At 50.7% G+C, this 21,206-nt stretch overlaps 1 protein-coding gene across 5 annotated transcripts in view; it reads left to right on the plus strand.

Moving 5' to 3' along the window:
* The window catches only part of dpp10 (dipeptidyl-peptidase 10 (non-functional)), a 105,580-nt gene that overhangs the window by 44,850 nt on the left and 39,524 nt on the right, over positions 1–21,206 (plus strand). For 4 of the 5 annotated variants that reach the window (XM_086219493.1, XM_086219491.1, XM_086219494.1 and 1 more), the window contains exons 2-3: positions 14,785–14,899; positions 15,904–15,999. In XM_086219493.1, coding sequence (XP_086075619.1) covers positions 14,785–14,899; positions 15,904–15,999 — 211 coding nt within the window. Of the gene's footprint in view, positions 1–13,289; positions 13,692–14,784; positions 14,900–15,903; positions 16,000–21,206 lie in introns of those variants that run through there. The other variant, XM_086219490.1, reaches the window with a different exon arrangement.

Genomic DNA, 21,206 nt, shown 5'->3' on the forward strand with positions numbered 1-21,206 from the left:
ACAGGAAGTGGCCGTGTCATAGATGAGGCATGTTTGTAGTCCAACAGGAAGTGGCCGTGTCATAGATGAGGCATGTTTGTAGTCCAACAGCCAAACCTGGAGCTGCACTGAACAAAACACCTTGGAACAAATTGACTCCTTCGACATTGGTGGGTTTCAAGCTTTGTTGTCGCCTCCTGTAACCACCGACATAATTCAGGCCGGCTGAGAGGTCGTGACCTGGCGGGCAGCGCCACTCGGTGCGCTCCAGCAGGGTGTCTCCGCCAGGCCTGACCCAGCATCCTCCTCTACCTTGTTAATGGAGCTGCTGTTGTCTGTGGCAGGTGTTAAGAGAAATGGATGCCCCCTGATTGTGGGTCAGACCAGAGTGGCGGTCCTCCGGCCCAGGAAACTGTAATTCAGGCTAAAAAATAGGACAAAACATCCACCGCTGCTGCCTCGCAGAGGAGGGGAAGGGTTGGGGAGGAAGAGGAGGAGGAGTAAGAATGAGGCAATATGAGATAAGGAGAAAAATAAGGGTGAGGGGAGGTGAGGCGGAGGAAGAGTTGTTTTGCCATGAAGAAGGCGCTGCCTTCAGGCTCTAAAGGCTCATTCTGCTGTTTTTCACCTCCGCTCCTCTTGTGCCCGCCTCAGCTGAATTCACTCCTCAGCGGTTGAAGGCTGAGGTCAGTGATGTCAGCTCTGACCTCGTCCACCTGACGGAGCCTGTTGACACCTGAGGCAGCGTCCTCGTCATCGCGGGTGTCACCGTGAGTCCCTGTCCATCTGAGCCAGAGATCTGAGCTTTGATTTCCTCTCCGTGTTTCTCTCTGCTGCACCGGCGCAGAAATAAAGCTTTTACTGAATAATCAGGTTGATCAGTCAGGCTCAGGCCGGGATGCGAGCGATGAGGTTCACAGTGCTGTGTCTGACGACGCCTCCTTCCTGAACAACACAAATTGGGGAAATTAACATTTTATTTCCAAGATGTTTCTAAAAGCCTTGAAATCATTTTTACCAACCTGTTCTCGCATCGCTAAGAGCTCAGACGAAGAGAACTGACCAGAACTGGGTACTGCTGGGTACGGTACCACAGCTGGGTACGGTACCAAGTGATGGTACCGTACCCAGCTGTGGTACCGTACCAAGCGATGGTACTGTACCCAGCGGTGGGTACCATCCCTGGGTACGGTACCACGGCTGAGTATGGTACCATCGCTTGGTACGGTACCCCGCTGGGTACGGTACCATCACGGTACGGCACCAAGGCTGAGTACGGTACCATCGCTGTGTACGGTACCACGGCTGGGTACGGTACCATCGCTGGGTACGGTACCACGGCTGAGTATGATACCATCACTGGGTACGGTACCCCGCTGGGTACGGTACCATCATGGTACGGCACCACGGCTGAGTACGGTACCATCACTTGGTACGGCACCATTGCAAAGATCATTTGGAGAAATGCAGGAAAGGAAAATCAGCAAGTTAACTTGGGTTCCATCCTCCTGGGAAAGGGAACATAGAACCTCGGCCTGTTGTCACCTTTGACCTTGTGCTGCATCTGATGCCTGGTGCAGTCGTTTGTGTGGCTGCTGTGTTCTTGGTGTGTTCTTATGACGTTAACTTTGCCAGAGCGGTCGTTCGGCATGCTCTTCGCTCTGGTCTCGTCTCGCAGGAAGAACAAACGGTCTGTGTTGTTGTTGTGTTCCTCGTCAAGCAGCTCTCGCAAGTGCTTTTAATTGAAGTCATTTTCAGAGAACCATAATTGAACTGTGTGGATGGACCTGTGGTGGGTGTCGTGTCACGGCCGGTTCCTGATCCGGTGGCAGCTGTGGCACGGTACCTGGATCAGAGCCATCGTTCTCTGTGAGAGCCCTCACTGAGGAGAGGATCCAGCGGCTCCGGCAGCTCGGCGCCAACACCGACCAGCATCTCAGTCAGAACTTTGAGTCTGTTTGAATACAACGACTGACGATGAGAGTGGGTGTGATAGAAATGCAGTGAATCAGTTGGTTGCAGGTTCAGAGGCAGTGAGTGGACTGAAGGAGAGAGAGAGCACAGAATGAAGGAAGGGTCATGACATCATCAGAGACGAGCAGTGGCACCTGTGCTGGTTCCCTGGATGAACGACAGACGCGATCTGGACCTGATGATGTCATGTTGCCTCAACACAGGTTCTCCTTCTCTGATTGGCCTCTGGCGTTTAAAAATGTTTTGGGGCGTTTTAGTGCAGTTGCGTGTTGCCTGGCAACTGGGGGGCCACTGGCCGGGTTCGCTGTTTCCTCTGGCCTGGTTGATACACACACAAGGTGGGACGTCCTCTGGTCACTGCAGCCGGGCCTCCTCTGGCCGATCTGGGGGAGAGGGGTAGTTAGGACCCCCCCCAGTGAACTGGTCAAAAGAGGGGGCGGAGCCACAACCAGGGCAGCTTGGTAGGGTGAAAGGGTGATGACAACTGGGTAGAAAAACGGAGTGAAAAAGGGGAAATAGCAGTGTAGGGTTGTAGGTTGGTGGGAATCAGACCCACGGCTCAGTGCACAGGTCAGGTGATCTACCAGTTGAGTGAGAGGGGCTGTTGTTGTTGGTTAATGTGGGATTGTTCACACATCAAGGACCAGACCTGCTTCCCTGGAAGTGTGTGGATTGTCATGTTTAGTGTGCACACACACACACACACACACACACACACACACACACACACACACACACACACACACACACACACACAGAGTCATACTCCGTCAGCAGGGATGTGTCTGGGAGAGGACGCTGTCCTCACACCCATTGATGAGAACATTCCTCCACATCATGTTAGTAGACGACACAGAACAGAAGTCCTGAGGTCTGAGAGTCGGTAGCCGACAGACGGGAGCCTGCAGCTCCTCCCTCTTCCCGTCCAGAGAGTGTGATGACCTTCCTGTCATAAGCATCCATATCCTGAAGCAAACGGCTCCCTGAATTAACTGACACGCGTTCCCCCCTCAAAAGGATTAAAAGGTAATTACAAAGTTTGAGTCATCCGTTGTGACACAAACAGAGACCGACCGCATTCCAGGCTGAGATAACAGGAATTAGACAGAGGGCCGCGCCGACCTCGGCCGCCTGATAATCGCTTGTAAGTGCAGCGCTGGGCTGCAACGAGCCTCTCACAGCTGACGGGCGCGGGAGCGGCGCCATCCATCTCCTACCAGAATCCGTGCCTCTTTTTCTACATCTGGGCTCTTTGTTGTCCTCACTTGCCTCAAAAATGTTTCAAAATGCATGGTAGCTCGGGGCAGCAGTCTTCAACTGAAGCGTTCTCAGACGTCATGAATCCTCTGGTTGCTCAGGTGATTTTATCTCCTGGACGTCCACAAACAACAATGAAAACAAGAAATCCTGATGAAAGAACGCCTCTCCTCTCTGGCAGTCTGCTGCTCACTCGACGGTCCGTGACGGGTCCAGCTGGGTTCTGTCAGGGTGGCAGGACCCCAGGACCCTGAGACTGAGACACAGCTCACCCTTCAAAGTGCCGACGCCTCCTGAAGGTTGGACAGGGAACTTGTGACTGCTGCCGCTCAACACTTCCTCGTGTTCAACGCCTCTTTGAAGGTGAAAGCAAGTGAAGAAGTTTGTTTCAAGCCTTTGTGATTCATTCATCCACATTTTCACATCTGAGATGTTGGAACCCAGCATGCACCACCACATGGATGCGCTTGACTCTGACGTCAAGCAGATATTCCACTTCATGATGTGGTTAAAAGCAGCTGATCGCCACCAACACACTGGTGTCACGCTCAGCTTGCAGCGATGACATGTGACTGCTGCCGCTCGGTTCGCTCTGCTGACTCGCAGGCTCACGCCAGGATCTTTATTCGTCAGCTGCAGTTGTGCTTCTGGCAAACGAGCTGCTGGGTTCCCCTGGAACCGCCGGATCGATTCCCTCCTGAGGGAAGATCATCAACGACGCATCTGTCACACCTCCAAACTGATAGAGTGGGAGATCCACCTATCCCTCCATCCATCGACAGTATGTGTGCTGCTCCGGTTCTATCTGCTCCGGTTCATCCGGTTCTGTCTGCTCCAGTTCTGTCTGCTCCGGTTCTATCTGCTCCGGTTCATCCGGTTCTGTCTGCTCCGGTTCTATCTGCTCCGGTTCATCCGGTTCTGTGTGCTCTGCTTGACCTGGCTCTCATCAGCCTCAGAGACGGGAGCAGCAAGGTGAAGCTGAGATGTGACTTGACCGCCTGCTTGAATGTTTTATTCATGAGGTGCGGTTGTGAAATGAGTCCATCTTTGGAAGCTGGCGACAAACGTCTGTGGTGATCTGTGCGCAGGATCGCCTGGAGACCGACATCAGCAGCACGTCGCTTGTGGCGTCGGCGCCGATGGCTGAGTTGGTTGAAAGACTCCTTCTCTTACGAGACGAGTGGAAGGAGGATGGAGAGTTGTGGGAGAGCAGAAGTTAGTTTTGAGAAGATGGACTTTGATGGCAAAGCAACAGAGAAGGATGGAACTTTCTTATTGTCATCAAGGTTCTCTGTGTTTGCTGTCAGGTTCTTGGGTCTTGCAGCGTTTGTTGTTCCGACTGTCGTCAAGACCACGATGACCCCCCCCCCCCCACACACACACACACGTGTCCAGTGTTCTGCAGGATTATACACAAACTACGGTGCAAATTTCCTTCAGAAGTTAGTGTTGAGGCGGAGCAGGAGAGGAGGAGCAGAGGGGAGGAGCAGAGGGGAGGAGCAGAGGGGAGGAGCAAGAGAGGAGGAGCAGGGAAGGAGGAGCGGAGGGGTGGAGCAGGGGAGGAGGAGCAAGAGAGGAGGAGCAGGGAAGGAGGAGCAGAGGGGAGGAGCAGGGGAGGAGGAGCAAGAGAGGAGGAGCAGGGAAGGAGGAGCAGAGGGGAGGAGCAGAGGGGAGGAGCAAGAGAGGAGGAGCAAGAGAGGAGGAGCAGAGGGGAGGAGCAGGGGAGGAGGAGCAGAGGGGAGGAGCAGGAGAGGAGGAGCAGGGAAGGAGGAGCAGAGGGGAGGAGCAGGAGGGGAGGAGCAGGGGAGGAGCAAGAGGGGAGGACCACGGGAGTCTTGGGATGCGGGGGCTCATGTTCTGTGGTAGTCACACGGTTGCTCTGAGGCTGTCACACGCGTCTCTCTTCAGAGAACGTCTCTGCCTGAACAGAGCATCCTGTCCTGGGGCGTCCAGGTGCGACCCAGCGGCTCAACCGGGAGCAGGTGTCCCTTGTTCCTCTGTTTGGTTCTGAGCTGCCAGTGACGCTGGTGACAGCCGAGCTCCATTAACGTCCTACATGTGAATCTGTTGTATTTTTTATACGCCGCAGCAGGAATTCCTGCCCCCTGCGTGGTGTTGCTGAGCCACGGCCAACGCCGGCGTGGAGGGAGAGGCTGTGTAAACACCACTAATGGTAAAATGATCAAATCAGTTGCAGAGGCACATCTCTCCATCCAGCCCCCAGCTGTGCTGTCCTTCCCCCTCCACCTCTCCACCCCTCTAATTTCCTCTCAACTAGCAATTTTATCGCTCAGCACCCGCTGAATCCTCCAATGTCACCCTATAGGTAGAAAAAACACACAGCGCCACTTTTCGAGCTCACACAGGGAGAAAATTTCCTGCCCTCACACCGACGCTTCCACTCCATGTCAACGAGCTCCTTCTCCTTTGTTGTCAGTGGTCGGGTCTCCTCTCACTCTGATGTCTCCGATAAATGACGTCTGTTGTTGCTTTGTGTGGAAATGTCTGGAATCTTATCAGCAGCCTGCAGAGGAATGCGCAGCCACGCAGTCAGCTGTGTCTAATTGTCTTGAAATCAGAGATTGGATGGCCGGGGGGGGGGGGGGGGGGGGGTCAGACTCCACCATGTAAATCACAGAAAATCACATTTAAATGTGCTTAGAAGTAAAAGCTGATTACTAGAACTCGTTCTACTGTCCTGGTTTGAGAGTGGATTGATTGCATTTAAATGAGTTTCCTTCTCGTCTCTGTTTGAATGATAAAATTAGACGTTCCTGCTAACACAAGGAACAACATCCAAGTCTCATCAGGCAAAATCAGTTCCTCATAAATATCCCAGAGTCTCAGAGGGTCGGCTGGACGCGGGTTCCATCACAGATCCCATCCAATGGGTTCCATGGCAGGGCCAACACATAGAGACAGACAACCATTGGCTCTCCCAGCCACGCCTACGGTCAATTTAGAGTCTGGATTAACCTGGTCCCTCTTGATGTCTTTGGACTGTGGAGGAAGCTGGAGTACCAGAGAGAACCCAGCAGGAACAGGGAGAACATGGAGACTCACCCAGAAAGACCCCGTGCTGCAGCCGGGGCTCCACCCACAACCTTCTTGCTGGGGGGCCACAGTGAAGACCACTGCACCACTGGCTGGCCTTATAATAGATTCCATTTTCTATGTTTTCTTTATTTCATTGGGGAACATAAAGAAAGAAAGAAAGAACATGAAATATTACATGTATATTTTTCAGCATCGTCCCTCCAGGAACTTACATTAAATATTGATGAGCTGATGCAGTTGTGTGTAAATCAACATCGGCTACTATCTGAAACCAACATGGTGAAAACGGTGACTAATTGAAAACGATCTGACACAGAGCAGGGGCCGGCGGCGGCGGTGCCCTTCAGGGCAGGACGGCTAATGCTAAATACAATAAGAGGACAGCATGTAGCTAAGCTCGCCGTTTCCTCGTGGAGAGTAGATCAATTTCAGATGTTAAGCCTCTGGACCGCAGCATGGATTTAGCCGTGGCTGTCGATAAATCACAGGGCAGGGAGAAATGAGAAATGGTATTTCATGGGTAAACAAAAAATAATCCAATACAGATGGTCTTCTTTTTCTGACCTGCTGGTAAAATGGCTGAAATGTGGCTTGTCATTTGTCACGCTGCCTCCAAGGTTGAGTCCAGGTGAGGGTGAGCTCACGGCTCTATAAATAGCTCCAGGACTGCAGGCTTATTATGGGTTTGCACATGCACATCTCGAGAACGCCAGCGATGCTGATGAGCAGAGCTTTGATGGAGATGGCGGGGGTCTTGATGAAGGATGTCGGAGGCAGACAATGAGATCTGTGACTGGAGGACTGTGTTCAGGGGGCGCGGAGTCATTTCTGAATGGGAACAGGAACCTGTGCTGTGTGTACAAGTTGCTGTTCTGCCATTGTTAGTGACATCACTGCATCTGAACGTACAGTGGCTCTCAGAGCTCACAACCACAGGCCTTCAGTAGCCCCATGAGATGAGCTCTGCTAACAATGCACAGCTAAAAACAAGTGTATCCAAACATGCCCAACTCTCCTCTGCTAGTTAGCTTAGCACAGTGACTGGTAGTGGGTGGGAAGTGTTAGCGTAGCTCCGTCTCTGCCTGCATTAATATCAGGAGGGTTGTGTGTCACCTTGGTGATGAATACCAGTTTAACATGAGGAGACGTTGTAGTGGTAGAATCAGACACGTAGCCGGAACTACTTTCCTGACTGGGCGCAGTGATTTGACGCAGCACCTCCAAAGCTCCATTGGAACTTGGGTCAACAGAACCAAAGGTTTGTTGAGGACTAGAAGAGCGACTGCTGCTACTGATGATGATGAGGAGGAGGATTCCTGCTGGACACACCAGCATCCTGGACCTGAGCTAGCTGATGCTAACACTTCCACTCACTACCAGCCATTGGGCTAAGCTAACTAGCCTGGACCTGAGCTAGCTGATGCTAACACTTCCCTCCCACTACCAGTCATTGGGCTAAGCTAACTAGCCTGGACCAGAGCTAGCTGATGCTAACACTTCCCACCTACTACCAGCCATTGGGCTAAGCTAAGTAACCTGGACCTGAGCTAGCTGATGCTAACACTTCCACCCACTACCAGCTATTGGGCTAAGCTAACTAGCCTGGATCTGAGCTAGCTGATGCTAACACTTCCCTCCCACTACCAGTCATTGGGCTAAGCTAACTAGCCTGGACCTGAGCTAGCTGATGCTAACACTTCCCACCCACTTCCAGCTATTGGGCTAAGCTAACTAGCCTGGACCTGAGCTAGCTGATGCTAACACTTCCCACACACTTCCAGCTATTGGGCTAAGCTAACTAGCCTGGACCTGAGCTAGCTGATGCTAACACTTCCCTCCCACTACCAGTCATTGGGCTAAGCTAACTAGCCTGGACCTGAGCTTGCTGATGCTAACACTTCCCAGCCACTTCCAGCCATTGAGCTAAGCTAAGTAACCTGGACCTGAGCTAGCTGATGCTAACACTTCCACCCACTACCAGCCATTGGGCTAAGCTAACTAGCCTGGATCTGAGCTAGCTGATGCTAACACTTCCCTCCCACTACCAGTCATTGGGCTAAGCTAACTAGCCTGGACCTGAGCTAGCTGATGCTAACACTTCCCACACACTTCCAGCTATTGGGCTAAGCTAACTAGCCTGGACCTGAGCTAGCTGATGCTAACACATCCTACCCACTACCAGCTATTGGGCTAAGCCCACGGGCAAGAAAATGCTGCACAATAAGCAGGGGTTAATTTGAGCCGAATCCTCTGGAACAAGATCCGGCACCTCTGAATTTTGGCCTCCCTGTGTTCCGGTACTTATTTGGGCAGATCCGGTACCTCTGTAATTATTTGGGCAGATCCGGTACCTCTTGCATTAAAAGAAAATATGAAAACGTTTTAAAAATGTTTAAAATACAACAATAATGTGCAAAGATAAATTCACAGACCAAATCCTTAGAATTTCATGTTGTTTATTAAGATTCAATGTCATTTGAAAGAGTCGGAGACCTGTTGATGCGCTGACGCCAACAAACCACGCCCCTGACAAACAAATAACCTTTCGAAATTCGCCGCCTTTGAGGAGCAAGCAGGGAGGAAATAAACAGTTCTTGTTTCAACGCCAACATGTCGAAAAGACAGTTAAATTTGCTGTTTTTTCAAAAAGAAGGAAGAGTCGCATGACGCTTAAAACGAGGCAGAAAAGCCTCCACAAGCGGCGACGAGGGCAGCTGCAGCCGTCATGTTGACGAGCAAAATCGGCTGCAGCAGGAGGCTAGCGCCGCCACAGCGAGCCAGGTTCACCTCCAGCTAGCCAAGCCGGGTCTAACGTGATGTGGGGTGTCTTGGACAACTGAATGGTGAGCAGACCGTCTAATAATCGGCCGCCGTGCCACTCTTTAAATACCGTAATAATAATAATGGAGGATTTGTGTGATTTATTGTGAGCTCTTTTTTGTTTGTTTTCCAAGTTGGACCTGTTGAGGAACGAACTGCTGACTGTAGACTCTGAGTCCACCTGTGGTGATGTGGGCACTCACCTGTGCTGCTCAGAGGAGGCTAATAACTGTGAATTATCGTCATAACGTTGATACCATGGATATGATTTGAAATGGAGGCTTGTGAGTCCCACATCATGGCAAGTGGGCATCTGGATGTTGTTTTCTGTCTCCGTTCCGGGACCTGAGCCCCTCTCTCACCCCTGAGCCGTCATATGTACTTAGCGTTCTGGCACCTTAGGATTTACAAATGAAGCACTGCCAATAAGAGACTTTTCTAAAAAGATGACGTGTTCCTTCAAGTGCAGCCTTGCCAGATGCAGAGATATGAACGTTATATATTCTCATAAGCAGATATGTATGTAAACATTTGTCACAAGCATGTTTAGAACTGCATTCATGAGTCCATGTACTTCTGAGTACAACTTGAATGGATTCCTTTATTCAGCAAGTAAAGAAATCATTTATTACTTGTCGTTAACAGAGGGAGCACTTCGTCCTGTAACCCTTTCATAATTCCTCCACTGATGACGTGAGATGCTGATGATCAGCGCCTGCAGTCGAGGAGCTGTTCATTCTGTTATTTTACATGTTGACATCAATTGTAAACATCCTCAAGGGTGAGGTGAGGGTGAGGCTATTGGTGAGGGTGAGGGTGAGGCTATTGGTGAGGGTGAGGCTATTGGTGAGGGTGAGGGTGAGGGTGAGGGTGAACCTCTCGGGGAACCATTCCACACGGCTGCAGCTCCTCAATTGCTCAGGGTTTTAGAACAGAATACAAGCAGGAATCAGCTCTGCTTCCTCTCTGCTGTCAGGCAGATCATGTGATCACTGACGATGTCTTGATCACATGATTACTGGGGAGTTTCCCTCTGGACCATGGAATTACCTCACAATGGCTGACAAGCAGCTGCAACTAGAAATGTAAATATAGTCAATGAGCTTCAGTGCTCATTTCACCCCCCGGCATTCTGGCCCCTGACCACCGCTCAGCTGTCACGGCCGGACGCTCGTGACTCAGGTGGTCCTGAACGGCTCGTGCTGCAGCGTTTTCGTATCTTATCACGTCATACGGTGAGAACGTCTTGTTGTGACGTCTGTCGTGGATCCAAACATTTCAAAATTGAGCTGAAAATCCACCTGCTGGGTTCCACCAGGGCGTCTGACATCACGCCGCGCTGATCACTCCATTTCCAGCTCGTTCGAATGACGTTTGCAAAGTTGGACACTGTTGCACTCAAAGCTGCTGTAACAGGGTTGCGTCATCGCAGGATTTTCTGGTAAAATACTGCAATACGATGCCATATTGTAAAAAAATATATCACAGTATTTTGTTGCATGTCGTCCTCTGGTACTTCATGATGTACTTGTTGAGTTTATTTGTTTAGCAGATAAAAGGAGAGTGCAGGGAGGGGGAGAGAAGCCCCGCAGCTCGGAACACGTTCTCCTCACGTCAAGAGCAAAGATCCAAACTCCGTCAGATCAGGAACAAAAACAGGAAGCATAACGAGGACAGAAATAGAGAAGAAAAGAAAAAATCACCCCGAAAGCAATCAAAAGCTAGAGTTCCATGACAAGTATGGACGAGCGTGAAGGAGAGAATAAAAACGCATCATCATCATCATCACCATCATCATCATCATCGTCATCATCACCATCATCATCATCATCGTCATCATCGTCATCATCCAAAGCCCGCCGTGGTCGCTTCTACTGCTGCTGGCTGGCCACTCTCAGGACGCCTTCTCCACAGTTGCTGGTGCAGCTTCTGAAACCCCCCCTTGGTTCTTCTGTGGAGGGTTGTCATGTTTGGACCTCGGTCAGCTGGGGGGTCGTGGGGGTGAAGCACAGCTCCAGTTGCTGAGTCGCTCTGTCTGCTCCCAGTGGATCCTGGTCCGACGGCAGCCCTGGAGTCTGTTAGGTCCTGGCGTGTCGCTGCACCCTCATCAGTCACCTCCATGCTTCCCAAACGTGCCCTGCTATCTGCTTCCTCCTCAGCCTGATGAATAATTGATCGTATTGATCGAGTGGGATGGAATTTGCTCCAGAGAGAGAGAGAGAGAGAGAGAGAATTCAATCCAAAGTCCTTTTACATCAAAGAAGGTTGCAAACATTGTGTCTGGATGGAAGAAGCGCCAGTCCTCCACTTCAAATAGCCATCAAGACTTGAGTCTGAGCCACGAATGTGACCCCCCCCCCCCCCCACACACACACATATTGATGTCAGAGAAGGACTTTGGATGATTCCTAGAGAAGCTCCATGCTGGTAGAAGCTCAGTTAGGATCCTTTTAGTGTAAACCTGGCAGATGATCATCCAATCACCAAACAGTTCCAACTGTCTGTCCCAGGAACTTCCACCAATCAGATCAATGAGCTGCAGCCAGTCAAATCAGCACTGAATCATCTCTGGTTCTGATATAACTGATGGTTACTAACTGGAGGACCGCTCACTGCATCTCTCTCTCTCTCACACACACGCACACACACTCACATACACACACGCACACACACTCACTCACTCACACACACACGCACACACAAAACCAGGAGCCTAACGAGATGGAGCAGGCTGCCTCACAAGGTTGATGTTGTTGGCTGTAAAAAAGAGTCAGGATTCCTGGTCCAACAAGCGGATTCTTGCTTCCTGTTGTTTGATCGCCTCGAATAGTCGATCTGACCACAGAAGAACCAGGCGTCTCGTTCGCTGAGACCTGGTCCTGGTTCACCAGGTTGAGAACTGTCAGGTTCCAACCAGCTGCAGGTGAAGAACAGACCAAACTAAAGGTCTTCAACGGCATTTCTCTCCTCCGATGTGTCAGTGCAGGAAAATTAAGTGAAAATGAATCAACAGAACAAACTGAGGAAGACTTGTGTGATTTGATCAGCTGCTGCGGCTCAGTCCAAGCCCCCGGGAGGGGTCACGCCCACATCGCTCAGCGGTTGTGCTGCAGTGAAGCACATCTGGTCCATAAATGAGAAAAGTGCTTCGCGTGCTGGAGAGCCTCTGGAGGATTCTTGGTGATTTCAACTTGACGTGTCTGTGGCCTGAAATGTGTTTAACAGTTATAATAAAACTATTTAGAGTTGATTTCTTACTGCAGGCAGCTAATCTGACCTTTGACCTCCTGGTCCCAGTGGGTTCAGCTGGTTCCTTAAAGGACTGACGTCCTACTTCTGCTGTAACACCCCAGTAGGAGGACCCTCTGGACCCGTTTCCTGTGCAAATCCAACATTTCATGAGGTGTGAATGCAGCAGTTGCTCTGCTTCGGTTCTCAGCCAGGAGGATCCAGTGGATTCAGGGTCTGATTTCCCCTCTGACAATCACAGGTTCCTGATTGGAGGTTAATCTGAACAGAGTATCTGCTCACATGGTCCTGTAATGCGATCTAGAGATATGACGTTCTGGCTGGAGTATTGACCCGAGGCCCTCGCTGCTCCGGCTCTGTCCTCCAGGCGGCGTCACTCTTCTCTGCTGTGACCTCATCCTTGCTTTTCTCTTTGTGTTTCTGTGTAAACATTTCCCACTCGAGCACAGCCAGTGTGGGGCAGCTCTTGTGTCTCCAGCAGGTCACCTGGCAGGTGTGTTTCAGCTGCTCCACCACGTTTTTAATCCATTCAGGTTCGTAAATCTGCCAGTGACTTTGGAACACAGAAGCACTCATTCATCTGCTCCGTAGCTGCTGCCAGGGTTTCAACACCAGGCTCCGCCATGACGGTCTGTGGAAGCTCCCCAGGAACGATATTATACACGTACGCCAGATAATATCATATCTGGAATTATCTACACGCTCCATGTTGGCGATGGAGGAGAACTGAGGACGTTTGACCTCTCATCAAGGTGACTTTCAAATCCTAGCTGGCTGGAAGTCTTCAGCCTTGTTATCAAGGTCATTGAGACCACATGACCACGAGTGCTCGTGGTTGCTGGAGTGTTGAATCACATGGGGCCAAATGTTAATGGCTGTTAAATGAACGCATGCTGAGTCTCACGGGAGCGTTTCCTTCTCCGAGAACGCGCCATCGTCCCCACTGCTCCTTGGATTAGTGTGACCTGGACGACTGCGTGCATCCTGGTAGGAATGAGGTTGTTGGATGGAGATGTGCAGGAACCAGCCTCCATTCCTCCAGCTCTGTCAGGGGTTTATTTATAGCTCTGTAGCGGCGAGCTGCACCTCCGTAGACTGAATGAACACATTCTCGTGATCAATGACACGCTGGGAGAGGAAGAACATGGCGGCTCTGGACGCCCTGGCTGGGGTCGGATGTGTACTGGTGACGTACTGGGAGGTTGTTCTGTTCCAGCTGTCCCAGTCTCCTCAGTGACGAGGCTCCAATGCTGGTGAAACTGGGCTGCTGTGTCAGGCTGAGCCTCGATCAGGACCCTGACGGAGAGACGCAGACGGAGCAGCTCGAGATTCTCTTCGTGGGTCAATTATTCCTGGTAATGGAGTTAATAAACTAGGGTGATTACTCAGAAGTGGCCGACTAGATGTGAGATAGGAAGCACTAATGGGACGGAGAAGGAATCTCATGGATGGAGGCGCGCCAGTCATTTGGAGCTGCTTCAAGGACACGTCAGCCTTTTGTGCCATTATTGAAATGAGGCCTGATAGCTGATAACTTTTCTATTAGGATAAGATCCTGCGTCTGTGTGAAGAGGACAGACTGGTGGGTACAAAGCTCAACTCCAGCTTCCCTTTAAAAGCCGAACTCAGCTCGACTTTGTTAGTTTTGCTCCTCCCCTCCTGCCTGTCGAGGGTTAGTCGTGGGATGCATTCCTCCTGCAGGGATTTATGGGCGATTGTGGCCAGAGAGGCTGCAGAGAGAAGATATTTCTGGGACAGAGGCTGAATTCGCCTTATCAGCGGCAGCAGATGTGTTTGGAGATGCAGTTTGAGACCTTCTAATACTCTCACTCACAGCGAAGGCTTCACAAATTCTCCCGATAGCAGTTTCAGAGTTGATCGTATCACACTGGACGGCCTCTCAAACCCAGCCGCTCTGCAGCCGATGGAGCCCTCGAATACAATTTGCTGCCGTGTATTCTGGTCCGGTGCAGGCAGGTGATCAGCAGGAGGCCCTGAGGTCCTGGTCCCCCAGAGAACAAGGGGCCTCCATAACGGTGCCTCAAAGGAAAGATGAGCCCAGTAATCAGCAGTTCTTATCAGACTCCTGGCCCACCGTTTCTGGAAGTTCACCGTGGTTTCTGCAGCGATTAACCACGTCGCAGAACCCGAACCCATTAGATAATGCGAGACTCAAATCATGATACAGGACAAGAAAACCCCAAATCCTGAGACACTGAGGTGCTGCCGTTGACAGGCTGCCTGTGACCATCAGACTCATGATCTGCAAGGGTTCGCCTTCAGCCCGTCCCACTGATATGTGCGGCTGCTGAGACGGGCGGGAAAGTCTTACAATGGCAGAAACACTGAAGCTCGTTTGGGTTTCCTTCTCAGTCAAAGTCACGACCTTTGTGTTCCTTCTCAAACTGAACCAGCAGCTTGAAAGGTTCCGTCCTGTTCTCTCTGCAGGACCTCGGTGGGGTCAGTCCTCCTCAGAGGAACTGGAAGGGGATCGCCATCGCTCTGCTGGTCATCCTGGTGGTCTGCTCCCTCATCACCATGTCGGTCATCCTCCTCACGCCAGGTAAGCCTCAGCCTTGCTTCTACTCACCTGTCTGTCCCAGCAGGTCTGTGACATCAGAGCAGGTTAGCATCTTTAGTTCACGCTTTGGTTCACTGTCTGAGTTTTACCCCCAAGTAGCACAACATGCCACAAACCAGAAACAGGATGAGATGTGTTCTATACAAGTGGCCTCTACATAGAGAATATCTGGGATTATAATAGCAGAATGACGCCGGTGCTCAGTGTTACATGAGAGCTGCTGAGTTCCAAGCTCTTATCAGCGGCCGCAGTTACTGGTTCCAGTCAGCTAATCCGTATTCTCTGGCCCAGCCTCGGCCCCGTATACCTGCTTACCAACTTCTGAAGGACACCCAGAGTGACTCAGATGTAAAATCATCACAATTGGCCAGCCAAGCGCTCCCCTAGTGGATTCCATGCTTGGTTAGGCTTTCATTGCCTCCCTAAACAAACATGCTGTGTGGAGTTATCAAGGAAGCCAATATGGCTGACATTCAAAATGACTCAGAGCCAGCAGCTGTCCTGCCTGGAGGAGCACGCCATCGCCACCTTCTGGCTGCTGACTGTCTCATCAATAAAACGCCAAGACGCCGGAGCAGCTTGAGGCCGAGAGAAGAGAACATGAGCGTGTCTTTCTTGGTCATGTTTGTTGTATGTACATGTATGTTCCTGGCGATGGCCGCTGCTCACGGTAGCTGCAGCTGCTGCAGGAGGCGTGGCTGGACTCTCGTCCTGGAACCAAGCATTTAGCTCAGCTCTATGCATTAATGACCGCTTTAAGTCCACATTCCCTAAACCCTCACCCGCCATGTTTAATGCAGGCTGACAACCGCTCAGCGTCCTGAGTGTAAAGAAAACATCGGGATCGCTGCAGCGACGTCGCTGGGTCAGCTGATGCCGCTGGGTCAGCTGATGCCGCTGGGTCAGCTGATGCCGCTGGGTCAGCTGATGCCGCTGGGTCAGCTGATGCTGGGGTTAACGTGCTGATGTGTGGCTCCTGTTTTCAGCTGACAATCAAGCTGGAAGTGACACGAAACTGACTGTGGAGGATCTCTTTAAGCCCGAGTTCCAGGTCCACGACCCGGAGGCCAGCTGGATCAATGGTGAGTGAGCCCCCCCTCAGCATGTCTCTGCTTTTTGTCATCACTGTGCTGGATTTCTCCTGGACTGTGATGCAGCCTGCAAAGATCTAGCAAACAGTTTTAAGCTGTTGCTTTAATGAAGAAGGTCACATGATCAAACCGAACAATTGGACCTGTTGGATGTGCCGTCCTCAGTCGTTTCACCTGAACGATGGCGGTGAGCAGCAGTCATGCTGGGACGACGGAGCAAATCCAGCCTGGGGCTCGTTTTTACTGGGACTTTAATAAATCTAGAAAGCAGAAAGTCACCAGTCAACGATGGTTGGTGTTTCCAGGTTAAACGTAGGGCTTGTTGTTATGGAGACGTCCACCAGGGTTCTGTTCACCTGTAGGAGTAAATCTCCGCCTTCATGCAGGGTCCAGCTGCTCTCCTGAAGCGATCATCAGTGCTGATATTGGTTACGACTTCGGTCGGATTTGCATCAGTATTTTGTGCAGAAGTCATTGCAGTTTTGGTGGACTTTGCTTGGATTGGTGTGAATTGCAGGGACTGCTTTATGTGTGATGGCGTGCATGGCGCTGGGACGGCTTCATGAGTGTCTCGGGGAGGTAGAGTTGACAGTGACGGTAAACATGCATGTAGATGATACACGCTTCCGTCTTCCTTGACATTAATGGCATGTCTCCAAGCGGGGAGGCGTCTGTGATTGAGGCTCACGAACGCAGCCAAACTCAGACGCCGTATTTACATGATATTGATTCCTGAGTGCCAGGAGGCGATGGTATGTTAAGCCTGGAAGGCCTCAGCTGGAAGTAAACCACATCAAGTAAAGTGCAAGTGAATCTGATTATGGTTTGCTGGGGGTGGGGGGGTAACGATACCTCCGAGGGAGAGGATGGGCAGGATTGTGGCATTCCGCCGCTGCTCGCCGTCTGTCTTCTCCCCTGCAGATTATCTGTTTGTTTTGGCTTTTCCTCTTCATTGCCCATCAAGTGCGTGACTCACTCTCCACGCCCGAGGGCGAGGGAAGCAGGCAAAGCCTTTCTTTCCATCAATATTTCATTCCTGGGTGCCATTTTTCCACTATCTTCATAACAGCATCTCATTCCCTGAGCTGACCTCCGGTGAGCTGGAGACAACTCTGACCATGAGGCACTGGGAGGAGGCGGGGCCTTTGTCGGGGGGTTTGAGGATGGATGGGGCCAAATCGACCCTGAGCAAATGGGAGAAGATAACAGATGGATGGAGAGAGCGAGAGAGAGAGAGATTGATCACTCGCTCTTGGAGCAGAAATGTGATAGTTTTATCTAAGTTGGAGGCTTTGGCTGCGGAGTCCTCGGCCTTTGTCGGCATCGAGATCCTCTGAGCCCGAGAGGCCCTGGATCTCATGAACATGAATAGACAAGCAACCAGGAGGCAGCAGACGGGCGACATGATAACCTGATCAGTTTAATTAAACGTTTCAGTATGATTGTTGTGTGATGCTTCTCGCACCAAAGACACAAACACTAACCTGCGTTCAAGAAGCCATGACACAGTAAACAGGAAGTCATTATGATGTGGATGTGCTTGTTTAGCTAGCATGCTCACATCTGGGGCCAGGGAATATATGGACATTAGGGCTGTTTATTCATATTTGATAATCAAATTTGTATTTGAATCACAGTCATAAAAATGCCATCTGAATATTGAAATCTTAAATGTGAATATTATTGTGTAAAACCCCTTTTTTTGGGGTTCTGTTTAAGCAGGACCAAATGTCGGCCACAGGACAAGGATATAAAAGTCACACTCTTAACCTCCATCCATGGGAAAACTCAAGTCATGTGACATATCTGCCTCACGCGACAGTAGGCCGGATGAGTGACAGCCGTCAGTCAGGTTACACGTTGGAAATGGCGGTGAATGTTAATGATGAGCCAGGCGACAGCACAACAACAAAGGAGAGAAGGATTGGAACTCCGGGGAATCTCCAAAGTTCCGTTTGGAGGAACTTTGGGTTTTGGGCTGTCGATGAAAATTGAAGGAAGTGCCAGTGATGAAGCCGAATGAAGATATGCAAGCAGGAAGTGGCGTGCAGCTCAGCGACCAGCAACCTGTTCAACCACCTCAAAAACACCCTGAGCTCAGCCACCGCGTCTGGACCATTCTGTGAAGGCACGGCTCCATCTGCAGCCCAACAAGCGGCCTGCGAGGAGAAATCAGTCGATTTAGTGCGCAAGGATACGAGGGGGGGCCTTCTTGGAACACAGAACTGGAGCCGAGGTTCCGCGTCTTTGAAATGCGCTGATGATAAATACAGGCTACGGCCAAACAGCCCGTCTCTTTGGGTCGGTTTTTGGGGCGAATGAGAACAGAAAGTGATCAGGATCGTACTCAAGGCTCGGTGTTCACGATCTGATATGCACTCCGTCGGCATTTCTGGCTTTCATCAGCAGGACAAGTGGACATATCGAATACGGCCGTCCTCAGGATCGGTCTCCTCTGTTGTGTGAACACAAAGTTGGATTATGATGTCGTTATTGCACACGTCCCCTCTCAGTGTGTCTTTTATCACCAGCAGGAAGCAACAGCGCGATGATGTGTGAGGTCAGGTTTCCATGAATTCCTCTCCTCAACAGCAGGACTCCTGCCTTCTCTGTAGAGACGATTGAGGCTTTAACTATCAGGACCGTTCACCTCGTGCTGATTACCACTCCCCTTCACCCAGCAGCCGGTCCGCCACAAGGCCTTGACTCAGCCATTCAAATTAATCTTTTTTATGAGCTGAAAAACAGGCTTGTGGCTGACAGATGAATAAATCCAGCAGGACTCCGCCAGGCGCATCATTCCAGCTCGCCCGCAGAGAATCACGTATAAAAGCAGGCGAGGTGCAGGCGGCACATCAACATGAGAGATGATGATAAACAGCCAAGAGAACACCGTCTCCATCATTTCATCGCCCCCCCCATCTCTCCAGCCACCCTGGGAGATCAATGCTGCTGCTACAGTTTCATGTTGGGCAGAAAAATCTAATCTTACATCTCCATTGTCCAGTTTACTTTATTTGTTTTATTATTTGTCTTAAAGGCGTTTACTACAATGAAAAATGTACCTCATCCCTGACGTGAAAATCCTGTTGGACTACAAAAATACCTCATCACTCACGTTCTTGCTTCCTGTTGGACTACAAATTACCTCATCCCTGAAATGATCACTTCCTGATGGACTACAAAATGACCTCACCCCCTGCTGCGCGATTGCTAGCTGAGGCCCAGGGAGCCTGGCTGATTTGTCCTTCTTCCCAGCTGAGGTTCTGGAAGCGATTCCTGTTCTCTCTGAACCTCCACCAGAACTCACCTGAGCTCACCTGCCATCACTTCACTAACTGTGGCCTGACGATCAACTGTCTGGATGGAGAATCTGGCCTATCACGAGTCTCTCGGTGGGTCTGTCGATGAATGGCAGGTCAGGGGGTGGACATGATGAACCGTCTCACAGGAGGGGAGGTTCATGGACTGCATGCAGATTCTCTGAATGCGTGGGAAGCAGTTGCCCATCCACCTGCAGCCGTGGTCGGATTTCAAATCCTTCCTGATTAAATCTGCTCCTGCTCAGCTCAGCAGTCTTTCTGTCTCTCAGCTCACCTTGATTTTCTTACATTTTCCTAATGAGCTTCATGATCAAGCCAATTAATCCCCATTCCCCCACCAGTCAGCACGGTGGCAGCAGGAGCCGGAGAAAACATCAGCTTTTGCTGCTAGTTTACAACATATGGATCAGTAGCAGGAAAACGGCGCTTGAATAATGAAACTCCTCTCTCATTCGACTGTTTTCCTCCTGCAGGCTTTCACAGCGTCAGGCTGAGGGGTTAATTGGGAATCGCACGCTCTGGTGGCTCTCATTAATTACTATTAGAGAGTCCCTGAGCTGTGCAAACTGCTACAACATCCCTACAAGTGTGTGTGTGTGTGTGTGTGTGTGTGCGCGCGGGCATGAATGCTTGGCAGCATCTTGGCTGAATGCAGCCAGGCGCCTCTCGATGACTGACAGATTGATGTACATGCTCCGTCTACTCGTCCTCTGACTGACTAAATATTCCAGTTCAGAATGCCGCCTCATTTGTGTTGCCTCATCGTTCCCTCGTCTGGGTTTCCAATTAAGTTGCTGGCAGGAATCCTCTCTTCTTTGCTGGTATCGTGCTCTGCTGAGGTGAAATGCCTTCCTGCTTCCATGTTTGTTGTGGTCATAGTTTGGGCTGGTGTGAGGAGCAGCAAGTCAGGTAGAGATCCTGAAAAGCAGCTCAATCTGGAATTGTGGGCAAATTGGCATCTGTCATAAAGACACTTCCGAGCAGAGCATTACGATGACGATGTGATCAGCTGAACATGAAACTCTGCAGTGTCAGATGGCCATGAGCTGCTGTTGTTGTATGAACACTCTTCCACACTGCTGCCATTCTGAACACATCGTCTCATAAATCCTAGAATTTAGCTTAATCTTATATGAAATAATTTTAAAGGGACATGCCCACGAGTTTGATAGTTAGCTTAGCACAGTGACTGGTAGTGGGTGGGAAGTGTTAGCGTAGCTCCCTCTCTACCTGCATTAATATCAGGAGGGTTGTGTGTCACCTTGGTGATGAATACCAGTTTAACATGAGGAGACGTTGTAGTGGTAGAATCAGACACGTAGCCGGAACTACTTTCCTGACTGGGAGCAGTGATTTGACGCAGCACCTCCAAAGCTCCACTGGAACTTGGGTCAACAGAACCAAAGGTTTGTTGAGGACTAGAAGAGGAGGAGGAGGAGGAGGATTCCTGCTGGACACACCAGCATCCTGGACCTGAGCTAGCTGATGCTAACACTTCCCACCCACTACCAGCCATTGGGCGAAGCTAACTAACCTGGACCTGAGCTAGCTGATGCTAACACTTCCCACCCACTACCAGCCATTGGGCTAAGCTAACTAGCCTGGACCTGAGCTAGCTGATGCTAACACTTCCCTCCTACTATCAGCCATTATGCTAAGCTAATTAGCCCGGACCTAAGCTAGCTGATGCAAACACTTCCTACCCACAACCAGTCACTGTGCTAAGCTAGCTAGCCTTGGTTTCAGTTCCTAGTGGAGGGTCTCTGCACTCTTGTCTGTCTCTGATGGACAATCGCAGACTTTGACTAAAAGTTTGCAGGTTCCTTTAAAATGAGGAAAGTAGATGCAAGCGAGTGTTTCCTCAAATCTGAAATT

The sequence above is a fragment of the Aulostomus chinensis genome, chromosome 12 (assembly GCF_037954235.1).
Source record: "Aulostomus chinensis isolate RoL2024-O1b breed Wild chromosome 12, RoL_Achi_v1.0, whole genome shotgun sequence".
NCBI lineage: Eukaryota > Metazoa > Chordata > Actinopteri > Syngnathiformes > Aulostomidae > Aulostomus > Aulostomus chinensis.